This window comes from Alosa sapidissima, chromosome 7, assembly GCF_018492685.1.
Source record: "Alosa sapidissima isolate fAloSap1 chromosome 7, fAloSap1.pri, whole genome shotgun sequence".
In the NCBI taxonomy this organism is placed as follows: domain Eukaryota; kingdom Metazoa; phylum Chordata; class Actinopteri; order Clupeiformes; family Clupeidae; genus Alosa; species Alosa sapidissima.
Genome location: NC_055963.1, coordinates 13,304,635 through 13,324,621, shown reverse-complemented (window position 1 = coordinate 13,324,621; position 19,987 = coordinate 13,304,635). Strand labels below are relative to the sequence as shown.

The following is a 19,987-nucleotide window of genomic DNA, read 5'->3' as shown; positions in this document are numbered from 1 at the left end:
TGTAAAACGTTACCTCTACTCCAATGTCTTTGAAGTATTAATCAATTTACAGACACTACTACTGGCTACACTGGTACTCAGTATATTTTTTGATAGCAATTACCTAATGATACTACTGCTCCAATGTAGACCTCATCATGAATGGTGGAATGTTCAGAAATCCAAATGATGGATTCTACTCAATGAGGTACCTTGCCAACCTGATTGAACTAGTGTTTCAGTGGTGTGTTATCGCTTCTATTCTTTTCATTTGTAGACTTTGATTCATCTACAGTTGCCTTGGTAACTAAAATACACCTCTCATTTTTACCATTATGTGTCCAAGTTAAAGAGTTTTCCACCATTTGACAGCTTCATTCATATCCCAGAGTAAACACACAATAATACCAGTACATTTCTGCATAATAATTACATTTATGTTATTATAATTGCTTAACAATTGCAAACACATAAAGCAACCACCTGCAATGATGGGTTCTTCATAGAATTATAGAATAGCAATTACCTAATGATACTATTACTCCAATGTAAATCAACTGGCTTATGGCTCCAATCTAAACTATATATATTTGTTATATTATAAATACACTGTAAAATCTAACACTTGTGTAAACTTGCATTAACCTTGTTTACTTTACTTTCAGCAACAAATGTGTGCATCTTAATGATTAGAGTAAAGTAACAGTTACTTCCATGTTGAAAAAAGCATGTTACTTCATAATAAGACTGAGGTCAACTTGTCTGAGACAAGTAACCTCAACAGTGACACATTTCTACCATTAGGAGGCGCCCTTGCGCGTATTTCTGCAGGGAAGAAGAAGAAGAAGAAGAAGTGGGAGCATGCAAGGAAGACGTTAACGTTACTGTGCTGGAGTGATTTGAATTTTCGCCCTCTCAGTTTGCTCTTCCGAAGAATCGTTGTTGAAAGCATTCAGAAGATAAAAAATAAACATCAGACCTTTTCCTTTCGGAAGACTTTTTGGTAAGCTGTAAGGATATACATGTTGGTGAACTGTTTTTATTTTGCCCAGGCATGTTTTTGGTTCGAAGGAGCTAACGTTAGACCGATGGCCCCCCTTCCCCCCACCACACCACAGATGTTTTGCATTAACAGTTGGATAAATTAATGTGTAACTTTAACTACTAGTAAATTACTGTCCAATTCAAAGTTGGCAGTTAATTTAGAATTTTAAAGCAGGAGGTAGTGAATACAGAATCAAAGTTAAGGTTAGCTGCGAATTTAGAAGATGATGGTAGTGTAAGCATGCAGTGGAAATGTACGCATTGCATTTTTTCGGCAGACAAAAGAGGTCAGTTATTTAAGCATTATCGTCTAAGACATGGCGGGTTTATTCGGCAACAACCAATAACTTGTCTTCATATGGATTGTTTATGCACTTTTTAGTCATATGGGGAGCCCTGCACTGAAGCAGATTTTTTCACACCTGTGTAGTCATTTGAAATTAACATTCCATGCCCATATGAAGGCCGTGATTTTCATACTAGTGTGTATTCAACATTTAAAGGAGAAGTTCTGTATGATATTGACCTAAAGTGTGTTGAAACATGATACCTTGAACTTTTGTCTCATAGCTCATCTCGGCTTGTCCCCTGCACTCCGAAATCTGGCGCTATTAGCCGATGCTACCAACAGGTTTCCGATGGGGGTGCCTCGGGCATCGGCCTAGCCATGCAAATAAATCACTGGTTTACACCATTTACGGTAAGTGGTCATTTCCATGGATGTAATACAATGCTGAAAATTGCTTGTATGTTTCTAAATCTTTTGTATCATTTCATGCTGATGACATCCTCAAGAGATCAACACAAAGCTTGGATTACTTGCAGCAGCATTACCGTTAATTCATTTTATATTTCAGCAAGGTACAGTTTGGACGCTAATAACTAATCAGTCATATATTTAACTGTTGTCTTTGTGTTTCTATTTGTTTTACAGGTTACTGATGGTGAGGACGTGTGGGCACAAGTCTCCTTTGGGCTGCTGACGGTCATTGATGATGACACACCGGTTGATCATCATTGAGGGGAGGCTGGTAATGGATGGTCTCAAAAGTTTGCCTGAGGCACTCTGCATCTTGTTTGGGTTAGAACAAGCTACCACCAAAATGGCAAAGTCTTAAAAATCTTCTGCTGAGATGTTTTCTATTTTTTGAGCTTATATGGTTCCAAACTAAAAGGAGAATTCTGGTGTGATATTGACTTAAAGTGTGTTGAAACATGATGCCGAGTGTGAACGTATGTCTCATAGCTCATTTCGGCTTGTACCCTGCACTCCGAAATCTGGCGCTAGCTAGCCGATGCTACCAACGGCTTTTTCAATGGGGGTGCCTCGGCATCGGTCTAGCCATGCAAATAAATCACAGTTTTACACCATTTACGAGGCGCAAAAAAAAACACTTCATTGGTAAACTCAATTCTGTGGAAATGCATGGATTCCAGTTGCTGCTACTGGAAGAAACTGGAATCCATGCATTTCCACGGAATTATTTTTGGAATCTGATCCCTTATCATACCTGTTCATTCGTACTCGTCGCTCGACTTATCGTGACTAAATTCAAGATGGCTGCGAACGGTAAACTTTCTTAAGGTACTGTCTGTATAAATCGTCTTGTAAATAAACTACCAGTGCTTTTTCCAAGTTCTCAATGTCTCGTTTTAAATGTCAGGGCCCTCGGAAGTCTACCAATGAAGTGTGGAGATATTTTGAGCCTCGTAAATGCTGTGAAACAGTGATTTATTTGCATGGCTAGGCCGATGCCGAGGCAACCCCATTGAAAAAGCTGTTGGTAGCATCGGCAAACTAGTGCCAGATTTCGGAGTGCAGGGGACAAACGAGATGAGCTATGAGACATACGTTCACATTCTGCATCATGTTTCAACACACTTTAGGTCAATATCATACCGGAATTCCCCTTTAAGTCTGGTGGTAAGTCATTTAGAATTTGGCCCTATAAATTTGTGGCCCGATTAAGTTTTAAGAGAAGTTTAAAGGGATATTCCACCATTTGAGGACAATTGATTTTTACCTTTCTCCAGTTCATCCAGGCGTTCTCCGAGTCTGGCGATACTAGTTTTAGCTCCATCCTAGCATAGATCATTGAATCTGACTAGACCATTAGCTTATCACGTTTAAAAGTGACTAAGATTTCCAGGAATTTTCCTATTTAAAACTTGTCTCCTTTCAAGTTAGAAAGTGTAATAAGACCAACGGAAAATTAAACGTGGCGATTTTCTAGGCTGATTTGACATGGAACTATACTCTCATTCCAGCGTAATAATCAAGGAACACCATGGGCACAGCAGCACAATGATATCATGAAGCACCTGAAAATAGTCCCTGTAGGCTAACTTCCAGCAACAAAGTTGAGCTGCAGCAAACGAATTGGTTAGTGACTAGATTATTACGCCTGAATGAGAGTATAGTTCCATGTCAAATCAGCCTAGAAAATCTCTACATTTGATTTTCCATTGGTGTTATTACACTTTCTTACTTGAAAGGAGACAAGTTTTAAATAGGAAAATTACCGGGAATCTTAGTCACTTTTAAACGTGATGCTAGCAGCCGAGATGCTAATGGACTAATTCGATTCAATGATCTATGCTAGGCTGGAGCTAAAAGTGGTATCGCCAGTCTCAGAGAACGGCTGGATGAACTGGAGAAAGGTAAAAATCAATTGTTTAACTCAAGGAGAGGTGGAAAATGAGTGTAATTCTCCAAATGGTGGAATATCCCTTTAAGAAGACAGTATTTTTCATGTATTGTGTTAATTTACGTTAGACTACTGTGTTGATTTTTATTTGGTACAGGCTACTGAGATACTTAAAGTGTGTATATTTTAGTTTCAGGCCTTTTGTAGATGTAGGTTGTTGCTACAGCTAAATTGTGCCATTTAAGACATTTTAAGATGTTTTTTTTTTTTATTAAAACAACACAATTTTGTTGTTTTTACAAGAATAATAAATAATTCAAAGCCGTATTTGTACCTGATGCAGTTGTAAATGTCATTATTTTAGAATAGAGCCTATTTTTATTCAAACTTGTGTATATGAGTAATATTTACTTGCTGAATTGAAGGCAATCGGTTTCCATGGTTTCATCAAGTAAGATTAACTTGCTGTTCAAGTAACTGTTACTACATATTCCAGATATGAGGAATTGGTTGATTAGTTACCTCAACTTCAGAACATGAGTTTTATGAATGAAAACTAAAGTACACTTCACTTGCAATACCTAGGTAGGTTAAAGAGGAATTTGCTGTAGTGTTAATACACTACACTAAGGAATTGCTTGTAAGCTCAGTTTTAGAATCCTAGTCCACTTTAGTCTGATTTTTCAAGGCAATCGGTTTCCATGGTTTTTTTAAGTAAGGTTTACTTATTGGATTTTACAGTGTATAGTGCCCCTGTAAGACATCTACCACTGCTTCTAGTTTTTGTGCAAAAAGTGCAGTTAATCTAGGGCTAGGCTATGTGTGGTCACCATGAGATTAAAAATATAATTTTAAAACCTATTGCAACTCACTGACATTTTGCATGTCATATCTCACATGACCCTTTTAGGCTACGTACAGTAACAGACCATTTGTATGTGGGACTTCAGTTTACTTTCATTTTTTACATTCAGATCTGTTTTCTGTGAATGATGCCGAGATCCATTCAAACAGTGCTGCTTGGCTTCCATGCGAATCATTCAACATCACATGCACACAGCACTGGGCTTACGTAATGCACATGCATGCATGCCGTCCAGCATCAGCAGGGAACGTATTGAAAATAATGTTGGTCTGCACCTCGCTTACCGTGCAAAACCCCCCCACTCTGCATTTGCATCCTTACTGATACATACAAAGAACAAATAAGTTCATGTAGGTGTTTTACGATATTTAGTTGTATCTTGCAGGACCTATGGAAATGAATGTTTCAAAAGAGTAATTTCAGGTGTGGTGTGCATATGCAGCAACATTCGAGTAAACGTATTCTTGTGAAATATTTATTTTCAGTGAATACGGTAGTCCATGTGGTGTGCTTTTGATGTCAGGTCGTTGTTGGAAATAAAAGAAAAGAAAGCAAATAAATATTTTGGCTATACTGAGCTGAACTCATTTCTTCTAAATCGATGGTTGGCCTTAGCCCGAGGGACATGACTACGTTTTTTACATTTGCACATTGTGCAAGCCTTGCTGAATATTAAATGTTGCGTTGATTGGTCCTGTGATCCTCCGTTAACTTCAAAGGCGGATGGAGAGCCGTATTGAATGTGATGGTGCAGGTGTGTCTGTGTGTCTGTGCGCGCGCAAAAGAGAGCGAGAGTGCATTGACATCTTGGCCAAAGAGATATGTGAATGGCAAAGACTATAGAATATAATGTTCAATTTCTGTGAAATTGTACACAGAAGTGCGTTAGTGGTGTGTATGATGCGAAACAAATGTGTGTTATACTATTGTGGATTGAAGGTGTATATTTTCCAATATGTGTACAATGCTGTGTAACTTGATTTATGTGACGGTCGATTTTATTTAATTCCATAGCCACGTGTCATGTTGCCTTTCTCTTGAATTACAACTGTGTTTTTCTTCACTGGGTGCAAGAAAGTCCCCGGGGGAGAACTTATTCATGCATTAAGCAAATCAAGGGGAGAAGTCCTCCCTTTGCATGTTATGTAAGAGCACAATAAAGTCAACGAGCGAGGACATGTGAAAGGCTGTAACAACAACATCCACTGAAGACAAACGCAGTGAGTCGACTGATAAGGATCCAGTGGTGCCCTCCACCTCTACCCACAACCCACCCCTCCCTTTACGGAGCGCTCGCATGCCCTAGTCATCCCTCACCACAGCCTGGGTATTCGTATCGCTGGGCATGTGGGTCTCTATGTGGCTTGGCCCACGTCTCTGACGGAACTGTGCCCGACCCATCTCCTCAACCGAGAGTGTGTTGGTAGCAATTGCTGACAAGTCTCCAGCCAATCACCACCCCGTGCGCAGTGTAGGGGATGCCTCGCCATTCGAGTCGCACTGATGTGGTCTATTGTGTGCGTTATTGGACCTTGTGTGGATACCTATAGCGCATTCTCTTGCTTTTGTGTAGGATGTTGCAGTCATAGTTTCATTTTCAAAATAGTTTTCAGGAAAAACAGCTTTGGAGAGGCTACTTGCTAACTTTACAGGATATACTTATTTTTTATTCAACAACATATGGCAGATTGCTCTCTACAAAAGAAAACCACTGTCTATCAGAACTAAAAATGTCAGTGTTTACAAGTGAAGTGATTTAAATGAAATGCAACTCCACCCCGGGAGCGACATGGAAAACGTGCTTTGACGAAGAGATCGTTCTCATTCACTGTTTCTGCTTCGTTGAGCGATAACTGTATGGATACGGTAGACATTTGTTTAAGAATGCAATACGAGCATGCTGTGTTAAATCACGGCGTTTTTTTGCATCCATTCGCCCTGGATTGGTAACAAATGAGATCGAAAGCTGATTCCGCTCTAACGAAATGAAAGACGTTCGGGAAGTGCTTTTTTAGGCGCCACTCTAAGCATTCTTAGCCTGCCTGTCCATTTTCCATTTTGCGTGACATATGTTTCGCTCCGGACTGTTCTTTGCCGTGCATACCATCTCACAGGTCGGAATGTAAGGATTGCACGCCACAGTTTTGAATACCGAAACATTACAAGGGGAATAGGCACCGCCGTTTGTTTGTGATTCTGTACATTGAAGAGATTGTCGCTCAAAGAAGGTAGGCTGCTGATGTTTTTCATTCGCTTTCGCCCTGTGCAGTCGTTCGCTTGTTATAGCAGTTGATGGTATCCTATGGTTTGGTTTGAATGGTAGCCTAAGCGGTGTTCATGTTTTTACAGAGCACAAGGTCAGACACAGCTTGATGTGCCTTTTGGGACACTGCCAGGCCATAAAAAGAACATTGGTTTTGTGTTTTAAATGTCAGGGACGGGTTATTTTCAATCACTTCTATCCCTGAGCTCATTTCATTGACAGCTCCGCAGCCGCTCAGGTGTCAACAATTAAGTACACAGTAGCCTAACCTCGAGTTGGGATTTGGAACACCCACACAAATAATGGCTGTATTTTTCACTCAGTAGCTCCATGAACGAGAAAGAAGTTAACACAAGGGCACGTAAACACAAAGTAGCCAAAAAATAATTAATGTGTTGATGGAATTACAGAATTGTTGAGAATAGGGAAGTCTCTAGTCTTTCATTTTTCAGTGCTTTACACGCCAGTTGCCCATATGAACGCCAGTTCTCAAATTTAAATGAGCTTTTTTTTTTTAATGAACCATTGCTCACAAGCTAGATATGTTCACGCTATCCACGCCTCCAATAAAATAGCAAATTTTCTCTCCTTATTCTCTCTCATCCGACCCATTTGTTATAAAGGCGCTCAGCTGGAACGCATGGCTGTCGGAGGAGTGTCTAAACAGCAAAAATGTGTAACTTGTATCATGGACCGCTTGATCCCACTTGGTGGCAAAACTGCCACCACCAGTCGGCTAATCATTTGAAAATTGATTGGTGTGCTGTTGATGATTTGGATTGAATACAGAAGTAGAGTAGCCTAGTGAAGCTGGCATGGCCTACTTCCATGTTATGGTGTTGCTATTGACAACGTGTTGCTCTCTGAACTTTGTGGAAACCAAGTTTAAATACTACTATCCAGTCAAGAATAACAGCTATGGCCCTGAACATGGAGAATCACTGTCTTATGAAGAATGTCAACATTTTGAATGTTGTGAGCTACATGATTAGGTTCCTTATACAGTAGGTAGGCCTACCACAGCTACTATTTTCATGAAACAGAAGCATTTATAGCCTAAATGTGACTTTCACATAAGTGACAGCCACATTGAGAAGAATCTATTTGACAGATACATTAATCAAAATGAGAATAGAGATTAGTTAGATTGTATGTCATTTTTTATCAGTTTGTTCTTCCTGGGAATTAAGCCTGTTAATACCGTGCTGTTTTAGCTCAACCACAGAAACTCACACAGTTAAGCCGATCAATCAATGTAAAACCAACAATTCCAACGATCAGATTGGACACACACACACACACACACAGATGCTTGTTGAAGGCTGCAGTCATCAGTGTGCCAAATCAGTTCCGCATCCACCTACAGGTGATGACATATGGTGAATAGAGAACACATTCATATAATAAAGTCCAGTCCCAGGTTTATCCCAACATTTATCACACGTCTCCATCTAGTTTCTCCTGCCTCTGACTATGAGAAGCATTTTCCTTCATGACCCTTCAATACAGTCTATATACACACGGTGCTAGCTGCTATAGAGCTGTTCACTTTAGTAGCGACAATTCTGCTTGAAAGAAAAGAATGTTCTTATAGCATCACACAGAACTGAACAGCCCTATTGGGCTGGCTCTGAGGAGAAGCTCTGCTGGAGGAAATGTTTAGGAATATGTAAATCTTGTGTAAAACTCTTGTGTACAAAAGCATGGCACTTCATTGAAAAATGTGTGCTCGGCCGGACCTGACAGATTTCTGTTATCCAATTCCAGAGCTAATCCTGCCTCTTTTGGCTGTCTTGGCGAACACCATGTTCCACACACTCCAGAGTATGTGCCGAGGTCTGAAGCAACAGCAGTTATGGCTACTGAGGACCATGTACATTACTCTTAGCATGACATCTGGACCAAGTGAGAGGTGCATGTTTGGACACCTCACTGTGAGAGTGAAAAACAGAGATCTTGGTCAGACAATGCGATTATTTATCTGTTTAGGGTGGGGATGTGTGAAGGGTTTTCCTACACAACCTCAAAACAGGGGTCCAGTAGATGCTCCCTGTCTAGCAGGGTGAAGTGCTGTGTGCTGAAACCTGCTAGTTTATAGATGAGTGCACCTCTTAGTAGTGGAGACTTCATCCACAGCCTGAGCTGTCAGCAAATATACACGAGAGACCCTGGCATGTGACTTAACTTAATAGCTGGATGAAGTATCTCTTGAGCATCATTAAAAATAAATGCGGAGCTTGTTCCCTCCTAATTGTGTATGTCGGTTAGGGAAAACACCCAGCTGCTCTCCAGCGCTTTCCGACAAAAGAGGATGCAGTGAAATTAAAGGTCATCTATCAGAGAGATGGCAGCAGGGAAGATTGTGAGCCTCAAGCAGCGCACAACTGCACCCATCTCCTCCTCTCTAGACTCTCATTCCATCTTTTCCTTCTCTCACACACACAGACCCTCTCTCTCTCGCTCGTTCTCTCTTACACACATCAACACCAACCCTCACGCTTTCTCTTTCTCTGCCCCCTCACACACACACACACACACACACACACACACACACTTTCCCTTTTTCTCTCACGCTCACTCTAACACTCATAAACACTTCCAGACTCTCTCTCTTTCCTGCACAAAGAAACTGAAATATGGATGAGGACAGGCCTAATTCCCCATTTCCCCCAGTCACGGTTACTACAGAAGAATTTTGCAAGCTCACCCTCTCCATCTCATCCTCTCACCACTTCCATCTTGTTTGTTTGAAGCCTGGCTGCATCAAAGGTGTGTTTTCTGTTACAAGTGTCCAAGTGTCCCAATCATCACACCCCAGTCCCTGATCTCAGTGGAAGCTTTGGTGCCTGTCGCCGTGGGATACCCACAGTTTAATAGAACTTTAATTATGCAGCGGGTAGCAAAGCAATAAAAGTCCTCGCAGTGGTATCTGGAACGTAGCAGTGCACACCTATGTGGTCAGTTCACAGGAGGCGCCTCAGAGAAGCATGGTTGATGGGGCATCAGAATGCTCGAGCAGGAGGGTCAGGTTGGGACAGCAGGCCATAAGAGCCCAGCGTCAGTATTCAATCATTGAATTATCGACTGGTGCATGCAATAATGTAGTCTACCAACGTCATCCATCACAGGGGACAAAGCCTCAAATGGCCACCCTGAGTGAGACGTTTTGACAAGTTCACGGTAGGGTCAGTTGGCACTCGCCACTTATGGCTAAACGTAATCTGAGATGTGATTGACAAGGCAGCCGATACGAAGACGCAGGCCTCGGCCGTAGAGCTCCTTCCCCCCTTCAGACACTCGCTACTTATGCACAGAGAGGAAATGAAGTTGTCTTTATCAGGCATCAGTGGGGCGAAGTAGATCAAAGGCTCACTTATTAAACTGCATAGCGTTGAGAAATTATCAGTTTTTTGGCCTGTGGGTAAATTCAAACTGATTACAGTAACACAAACGTGCCCACTTCAAATAGCCCATCACAGTGGAAGCATAACCCATACTAATGCTTCCAGTTTCAGCTAACAAACTGTATCAATTTGTAGTCATGGGATGCAGTGCCATACTGTATTAGTTCTGTGTTAATAAAGTGAGGTTCTATGTAATGAAGTGTAGTGTCACCTCAGGTATCTCAGCAACATGTCCAAACACAAATATGGAGCAAATTGAACTGAAACTCTTTATTGCTGCTCCCAGGAAATTGTCATCAGGTTGAGACAGTGGGCAGTCCACATGAACATATCTACTGAGAACTACTGTGGCCAAGGGGTGCACTGCACATTACAAACATATTATCAGTCCAGACAGGAAAGTTGACCATATTTGACTGCCTTATTGTTGCACACAGTTTCATTAGGAAAATAATAAGACCACAAGAGCGGTTTTGTGGTTAAAGTCACAATGCTATGGCATGTTGTTGTCATTCAGATTTACTTTACCTTATCCTGATATTACTATCATTTCAAAACACTGAATTGTTTTTCCTGATTGATTCATTGGCAATAACACATTATTTTGTTGATGAGTAGTCAACCTCTCTCTCTCTCTCTCTCACTCTCTCTCTCTCTAGCTAAACTCTCTCTCACTACCTTCTTTCTCTGTAGCTATCTCTCTGTCCTTCACTAGAACAGATGCAGCACAAAGTCATCTACCAACGTGCCTTTTGCAGTGCACACACTACATTTACCTGGATTTCTTTGGCCTATGGATATTCGTCTCTTATCACCCTCTTTCTCTCTTTAATTCTCTCTCTCTCTCTCTCTCTTACACACACACACACACACACACACACACACACACATACTGTGAGATTAGTTCTTAAATTGCGCAGCATGATTCACCAGCTCCTCTGGCCCTCAGATGAGAAGTGTTGTGTGGACGACCTTGCACTCTGCCAGCTGTACCATTTCATGCATTAGCATAGTTCTTCGATACTTACTATTATTTACAGCAAGGGGAGGTGTGGAAATAGGCGAATCTCAGACAGACGACTGACAAATGTCCCATAATTGATCTCTCTCTCTCTCTCTCTTCCTCTCGTCTCTCTCTCTGCCTGCTCTTGCTTTGAGTAGCACATAAACGCCTCGCCGATGACTCAACAGCACACCACTGTAATTTGTAGCCTCTGCTCAACTCTCCGCCTCCCCAGCAGACTGTGTGCTCTGTTAAACTCACAATGGGGGGAGCTGAAATATCTACGCCCCAACCCCCAACCCCCGTCTCTCCTCCTGAGCTGTTTCAGACGTCCTTGCATCCTGACATTCTCCGAGTGAGAGTGACACACCGAGGTGTTTGTGTGTGTTGTCAGAGCCTGTGTGTGTGTGTGTGTGTGTGTGTGTGTAAGCACATCCTCCCAACAGGAGAGGGATTGCACTGCTATTTGTGCATTTGTTGGTGGTTTGTGTTCTCTTAAAGACATTGTCAGGCCTTGATTTTAACCTGTCATGCATAAAATAAGTGACACAGTACTCTCAGTGTGCTGTGTGAATGCAACCAGAACTTCTGATGATCTGTCCCATGCATCTGAAATGTACAGAATGACCCACTGTGAGATTGCATTCTATTGTAAACTCTCAGTCTGTATCCTAATTGATGTTGCTACAGAAAGTCAATAATGGCTACTGCCCAAGCACATACAATTGCATGCAAACCCCTCCTTCATTGCTAATAGAAGCTAATGGTAGCCAATGGTAATCAGAAATCCTGCACACTGTCCTATACGCATGCAAATACTTTATTATACTTCACACAACGTGTCGGTCACACAGACCTCCCTCAGGTGAATTCGGTCTGTGTGACCGAAACGTTGTGTGAAGTATAATAAAGTATTTGCATGCGTAAAGGACGATGTGCGGGATCTCTTCAACACGCATTACTGGTGACCTTACTTTCTCCGACGCACCTGTCCCAAAAGAGGTGTGCAAAAGCGCTGAGCCAATGGTAATCATACAGTACAGTACTGTTTAACGATTACAAAACAATTCAGGGGAGTGAAAACCTCTGACAATAGAGGTTGAGGTGGAGCAGTTGGTAAAGCAGTTACTGAGTGAAGTGAAGTTCTAACATTCCCCAAGAGGGCTGTTCATTAAGATCCTGGCATATCCAATGCACAATGTTTGCTCTATTTACAAAGAGATTCCTTTGAGGTTTTGCTTACCAAACATGGTTTAAGTCACGCAGTGTGCGCACTTCTGCACTGCGGTGACACAGATGGGCCTGTTGTTTACCATATTTTATGGCATATTAATCTCACCTTACAGTCAACCCCAGTAAGTTGACCATCACTCATCTCAAGTGGGGCATCTCTTTTGGACATGCAGCTCTTGTACAGGGAAGATACTGCCTGAATGTTTGTGTGCATCCAGCCATCTTCATGTTTGGTTATGTGGATCCGTGGACTTCATCAGAGCTGTCATCACGGTCCTTGTACCTTCCTCTAGAAAGCGCACTTGATGCTGTAAACATGGGCGAAGTGCTCCACTCCATCTCCCTGGGCTCCTGTCTCCACCCGCATGTTTGGCCAAAATCGTGAACAAGCGTGTCAGTGCTGAGATGAAACAGCCATGACGGATCATTGTGTTTGTGTTTTCCGATAATAAGCTTCTTGAACTTACAGCCCAAGCTCTGTGCTAAATTTATAAAAGTGTGTGTGTGTGTGTGTGTGTGTGTGAGAGAGAGAGAGTTGTGTGTTTTTGTTTGGGGATCATTGTGTTGTGTATTTATGTGAATATCATATATGTGTGGATTGTGTGTGTGTGATTGTTGTGTTTGTGTGTGCATGTCTATGTGTGCATGTGTGTGTGTGTGTGTGTGTGTGAGAGAGCTGTGTGTTTTTGTTTGGGGGTCATTGTGTTGTGTATTTATGTGAATATCGTATGTGTGTGTGTGTGTGTGTGTGTGTTGCTGAGGCTGGCACTGGCCGGGGACACTGCTGCCTCTCCACACAGCCCTCATCGCTTGCGACAGCCGTTGAAACCTCGGCCTCTCGGGCAACGCGAATGCGTCACTCACATCAGCAAGGGAGCAGCGCGCCTGAACTTGTCCAAACCAAAGGGAGATGTAGGTCAACATCACACCTCCTCTGCCCAGCCTCCCCAAGCACAGTAACCGACATTCAGAGAGGAGAGTTGGCTGCTTGTTCCAGCTCACTGTTCACTGTGTGCTAAAGCACTGTCTGGAATTGACAAAAAAGACCTTTGTTTAGTTGGATGGTGTCCAGATGCACTGTCTTGTCAATGCTTGGACTCTAGAACTAGAGCTAGAGGATTGTAGATCAAACAGTAGTAGATCATCAGTCGGTGTGGACATTACTTAACACTTAAGGCTAAGGATGGTGGTGATGGTCATTTATTGTAGGGCATAACTGTTTTAATGGGCGGTGGAAAACAAGTTTCCATGATTAATGATCCCCCTTCACTTGTTTATTTGTCCATCGATGCCTCCCTCCATTCATCTCCTTCACCGGTCTGTCAGCCCAAGGGATGGATGCAGATGGTGTGGCTTTAACGTGACCATCCATAGCCGTAGGATTACTGATCAAGGTTACAGATGGGGGTCAAAGCTTCTGTGTCTCTCTCTCTCTCTCTCTCGGCCCCTCTGGTAGAGTATGTCATCGCCACATCTGAGACTGACCTTGGCTCACACACCCACCCACATCTATTTCTTGCCTTGTGGTGCCCTGACCTCCTGTCATGTGACACTCAAGACATGCTGAACACACAGGCACACTCATACGTAGGCCAACGCACCTCATGACCTCAGTGAGTCAGTGCAATACTCTCGCTCAGTCTAATAATCTCTTGATGTTTGTGTTTACTATAAACAATCGCGCCCCCACCTCCGAATCCCGCACCGGCAGGGTAGAACGATGATACCACATTAAGGCACGCAAAAAAACACAAGCTTTCCCTCAGACACCCTCAATGCTCTTTTAGCACAGGGGTCTTGCAGACCGCTGATTTGCAAACCCATCCATTACTCATGCAGGCAGTGGGTGGACAGCTAATTGAAGCCCCATATGCAACGCCTTCACAGCGCCTTCATTTAAATTCTAATGTTGAGGATTACGTGTGTAAAAGTGGCCCACGACAAGCGTCGGCTGCCTTATTCAGACGTTTTACCATAATGGCCGTTATAAATCCCGTCCAAGGTCCGCTTAGTGACGGGATTAAATGGAATGACCGCCTGATGAAAGGGACTGAGTGGCAAGTGGAGTACACAAGAGGAAATGCTCTTTTGTATTAGACTTTTAAATAGGTTTCATTGTTTTGGCCCTGTCGGTGGAAAATTGCATATTTTGTTATTTTGATGGTGGGTTCAAACGATGTGCATTGCAAGCCCACAGGGACATGAGGCCTGGGAGAAAGAGAGAGAGAGACTGAGAGAAAATTGGATTTTAAATGGTGAATATAGGGACAGCTTGGCCTGCAAACGGATTTGTTTGGATTTGGAGATGCCTGTGAAATTTGAATGAGTATAAGATGAGATCATAAAGGGGTCAACCCACTGGTAAATGGGGGGGGGGGTTTAATGTGTGTGTAACGTGGCAGCATTAAAGGCCCCGGCCTCACACAGCCTAGTAATTGAATGTCTGGCATCAAAGAGAGCAGCTGTAGCTTTGTAGCAAACACAATGTAGCGTACAGGTTGTCAGTTAAAGGGGAACGTGCTTTGGGACAAGAGCTTTGTGGATATAGAGCTTGAAGAAAATGTCAGATTACCTGCGGTAGAAAGTGCCGGGAGAGAGAGAGAGAGAGAGAGAGAGAGAGATTAAAGTGAGAGGGAAATGTAGAGAGAGAGAGACGTATAGAGACGGAGGATAAACAATGAAAAAAGACCTCCGTTTAAATCTTGACCCTGACATTTAGTTTATTGGCCACTGACGCTTGGCTTTTGCATTGCAGTTAGCTCATTACTGGACTCTGTGTGGAGGCTAGGATACATCAGCGTTGTCTGCGGCTGCACGGGCCCCCTATAAACTGGGCCTGCTCCCGCTCCATGCTGGGCACTAATGTGCAATCTCTCTCTGTGCTCAGCCAGGCTGCTTCACCTCTCATCTCTCATGGGCTCCAGGACACACACACACACACACACACACACACACACACACACACACACACACACACTCTGTGCATGGTCAGGCTCACTCTGCACATTCTTACTCAAATGTGCTATGGTGATAGCGGAATTGCAACTCTTAGGCGTATTGTGATATTGATGTAGTGGCACTGGCCCCAGTGGGGTGCCTAATGAAGGCCACTGGAGCCTAGTGGCAGCCCTACCTGGCCGCCAGCATCAGTGGGAGTCCTCACGAGTGCACAACAGGGCACAGAGGAGGTGCCACTGCCACACACAGAGAGAGGGAGAGAGAGAGAGGAGATTAATAGGGTTATTAATGTTCTAGGTTGCATTGCAGTGCCTGTCTTTCCTTTATATAAATACTATGATCATTTCAATGACCTGTTACATTCTGTAACAATGGGTATACTTACTAAGCTGCGGTACTGAAAACATCGCCTACCCACCAGCTATTGTACTTTTAGTATCTTTTGCGGAGATCTGCAGTGGTGTGTGTCTGGGTGCTACATGATGCACTGCCTGTCAGCCTGAGCAGTGAAACGTGGACCGATGATGGCAACAGTATCTATCCGATCTCAACCATAAACCAGAACATCGAGTGAGACAGAGAGAGCGAGAGAGAGAGAGAGAGAAAGAGAAAAAAGAATCTGCGCTGATTCGATATGTCAGCTGTAATAAAACGTTAATCGAGAGCAAACAGATGCTGAAATGCTGAGGCAAACACCCAGCGGCCAGATTATCAAACGCTCACACCGGCATGCTGCTGATAAGGATCCCCGACATGTGAGGCCCAAACCTGGCAGATTGCACAGCCTGAACCTTACATCAGAGTTCTGTTTCTGTGGAGTGTATGTGTGTCTGTGTGTATGATTTTCTGTGTGTGTGTGTGAGTATGAGTGTCAGAGTGACTAATTGATCTGCAGGCATATTGATCAGTGTCATGACACGGTGGTACTCCCAGTGATGTCCAGGCGGGCAGGTTCCTCTTGCCTCTAGGCTGGCAGGGGGCAGGGACCATACCATGGAGAGGCTGAGGATATGCATACAGAAACACAGCATCTATATGTCCCTGAGTGACATCAGCTCCATGCTCTTCTGTGAGCATGTGCAGCCCCCTCATCAACAGCTGTCAATCAGGAAAATGGGGTGTCACTGTGAGAGAGCCTTATGCTGATAAAGAGATGGTATCAGCAAAAGCTATATTTTTTTCATGTAACAATTCAACTTCCTTGTTTACAGCATTTTCCAATTAATTTCATGCCGCTGAAGTCAGGGGGCTATTAAATATATGTCAATTTGAACAATTTTCACATCAAAGCAAGTGCAAAGGATAGCTGAGGTGCAATGTTATAAGGACAGCTCAAGTGCAATGTTATAAGGATGCTGAAGTGCAATGTTATAAGGATAGCTGAAGTGCAATGTTATAAGGACTTCTAGCTGAAGGTGCTGACACATGTATGCTGTCGTGCCCTTCCCTGATATTTAGTTCATGCTGACCTGTATTAAGGTTTCTAACAAATGTTCCTTTGATCTCCCTCCCTCTCTCTCTCTCTCTCTCTCTCTCTCTCCCTCTCCCTCTCCCTCTCTCTCTCTCTCTCTCTCTCTCTCTCTCTCTCTCTCTCTCTCTCTCTCTCTCTCTCTCTCTTCTTGTCCCAACGCTCCCCTCACCTTTCATCTCCTTGGCTGTTACATCTTTTGGCTGGTCTTACCGCACCCTCCCTTCACTCCACACCCATCTGTTCCTCCCAAACCTTCTCTCCTTTCTTTTGCATTTCTTATTTTTTTTGTTGTTCTCCTTTATTCCTTTGTTTGCATTTGTTTCCCTCTCACTTCCCACATCCATTCATCTCTTTATCTCTTTATTTACCAACTGTGTGTCCTCACTCTTCATCCTGTTATCTCCTCTTGTCATTTCTCCTCTCCTCCCTCTCTCTCCTCTCTTCCTTCTCCTCTCCTCCCTCCTCTCTTCTCCCTCCCCTCTCTTGCCTCTCCTCTCTCCTCTCTCCCTCCTCTCTTCTCCTTGCTCCTCCCTCTCCTATCCTCTCCTCCCTTCTCTCCTCTCCTCTCCTCTCCTCTCTCTCCTCTCCTATCCTCTCCTCTCCTCTCCTCTCTCCTCTCCTCCCTTCTCCTCTCCTCTCTCTCCTCTCCTCTCTCCAGGACTCTTGGCGTTCTGGCGTGGCGTGTCTGTGCCCCCTCCCCTTCCTCCGCCGTGCCCCGCGGCTGCCATGCTCAGAGTGCCCCACGCCGCCCGGCCCGTGCCCCTGCTGCAGCCCTAGCCCCCGTGCCCGCCCCAGTAGGATGCCCGGTCTCGTCCAGGCTCAGGCTCGCCCTCGTCCTCGTCCTCCACCCCGCCGCCACCGTCGCCACCACGCCCGCACCTCCGTCTGCCGCTGCCGCCTCCACCACCCGTCCTTCGCCTCCGCCTGCGCCCCGACCTCGCCCGGCCGTCGGCCGCGGCGCCCCGCCCCGCCCGCACCATGAGCGATGAGGAGGTGATCGGCACCAACGCGCTGGCGTGGCTGGTCTGCTCGGGCGTGTCCATCCTGGCCAACGCCTGGGGCATCCTGAGCGTGAGCGCCAAGCAGAAGAAATGGAAGCCTCTGGAGTTCCTGATCTGCACGCTGGCCGGCACGCACATCCTCAACATGGGCATCCCCGTCACCATGTACTGCGTCATCACGCTGCGCCGCCAGCACTCCACCTACGAGTGGAACGAGGGCCTCTGCAAGGTGTTCGTCTCCACCTTCTACACCCTCACGCTGGTCACCTGCTTCTCCATCACCTCGCTCTCCTACCACCGCATGTGGATGGTGCGCTGGCCGGTCAACTACAGGTAAGGATCTTGAGAGACCTGACAAGTATTGATGGGCAAATGAAGCTTTGGTGAACCACTGAACCACAGCAGTGTGAACCTAGCGACACTAGCTGAAAAGCAAAAAGCTGGCCGCCACACATACATTTTTCAACACAAAAGTCCTTAACAAACCAATATTTTTGGTTACATATACAGGTTTGGTTAAAGACTTTTATGTTAAAAAATCTACATGTGGTGGCCATATTGGATTTTTTCATTAGTGTCGCTAGCTTCACACCGCTGTGGTTTAGTGGTTCACCAAAGCTTCATTTGCCCATCACTACTGACAAGTGAGCAGTGTCCACTGAACTGGAATGTCATGTTTTTCAAGTGTATTTTGTTGTCTTATCATAGCCTGACGAGCCAGACCCACATTAAAATGTAGGGTCTGGGCACTCACCATTCGCAGTGCTCAGTCCGAGGGGCGGGATAATCGGTTGTCTTTCAAATTCCCTCTGCACGCAATAGGACAGCGCTATGAGTCCCATGCGTTTCCCACCAGCGGAGCTAGTTGGCTAGTTCAAACTTTTGCCAACTTAATAAAAGCTTAACTCATGTCACACAACATCCATCTTATTTGTTTTCAAGTAGCAGGGAATTCAAGCCAAACCGTTGCAACTCTGCCATCAATCATTATGTTAAGCCTGCCTAACGACTCTATACACAATTTGATTGGCCTGATAGAAGTTTAATTTTTCGAGCTCACAAGCCAGCGGAGAGTTGCTAGACTAGCCCTGGCAGCAAATGTAACGCTAGGGTGCGTCTAGATTTCTAGGCTAGTCTTATCACACATATCACTTATCACATATCAACTTCAGTATAGTCAGGGAGAAGATGAGTTATACGTGTCTTCCATATCAGAGCCATACTTAGTTACTATCAAAGATTTTAGAGCACTACTCGGGCTCAGAGCGTACTTCATGCCAATGACGTAACAGAGCTATCGTGCTCCGCTCTAAAATCTTTGGTTACTATTTGGACATACCAACTGTGTTTAGAAGAAAAAGAAAGACCATCCCTATGTTCAGAACATTTACTCATTCACTGCATATGGTGGTTATTCACTATACAGTACAGTATAGTGCCATACGCAGTGAACGCAGGGATGTTCTGAACACGAGTATTCAGTACATTTAAGACGTGTTGTGTTCTGAGGCTCTTCTGCAATCCATACATTAAGTATTTATTTCAGTCAGTGTGTAACTATAAACCCCATGAGATTATATAACGACTGCAAAATCATACTGTGGAACATCTGCTTACCTTGCAGTTCTGTCTAACTAGATTCATCCTCTAGTATTTCTCTTTCACATATTTCACACAAAGGCTCATAGGTGTCACTCAAAATATATATCCTGCATATTATGTATGTGCCATGATATAAAAAAGGATTGTTCTGTAGCTGACGCGTGTGGTTGTGCTGGCCAGTATCAGAGTGGAGACAGAGGGATAGGTGCGTCCATGTATCTGTACAGAAAGCTATTTATGAAAGCATAACCGGTGACCCCAGCAATACCGCTGACCGGGACTATGTGCTGATTCCAGCCAGGGCAGTGACAGAGAATCTGCAGAGTCCAAACACTGTATAGAGATTTGGCGCGCGTGTATCATTAAATGGGATGCATACATATAGGTCACACACACACACACACACACACACACACACACACACACACACACACACACACACACACACACACACACACACACACACACACACACACACAAACAACCGGTGTTGCATGTTCTTGTTTTAAAACACAA

At 44.0% G+C, this 19,987-nt stretch overlaps 1 protein-coding gene across 3 annotated transcripts in view; it reads left to right on the top strand.

Moving 5' to 3' along the window:
• Positions 1–5,861: 5,861 nt before the first annotated feature.
• LOC121713623 (probable G-protein coupled receptor 153) overlaps positions 5,862–19,987 on the top strand; it is a 33,109-nt gene continuing 18,983 nt past the window's right edge. For 2 of the 3 annotated variants that reach the window (XM_042098328.1, XM_042098330.1), the window contains exons 1-2: positions 5,862–6,764; positions 17,527–18,202. In XM_042098328.1, the coding sequence (XP_041954262.1) occupies positions 17,847–18,202 (356 nt within the window). In that variant the 5' untranslated portion in view covers positions 5,862–6,764; positions 17,527–17,846. The remainder of the gene's footprint in view (positions 6,765–17,526; positions 18,203–19,987) is intronic. The other variant, XM_042098329.1, reaches the window with a different exon arrangement.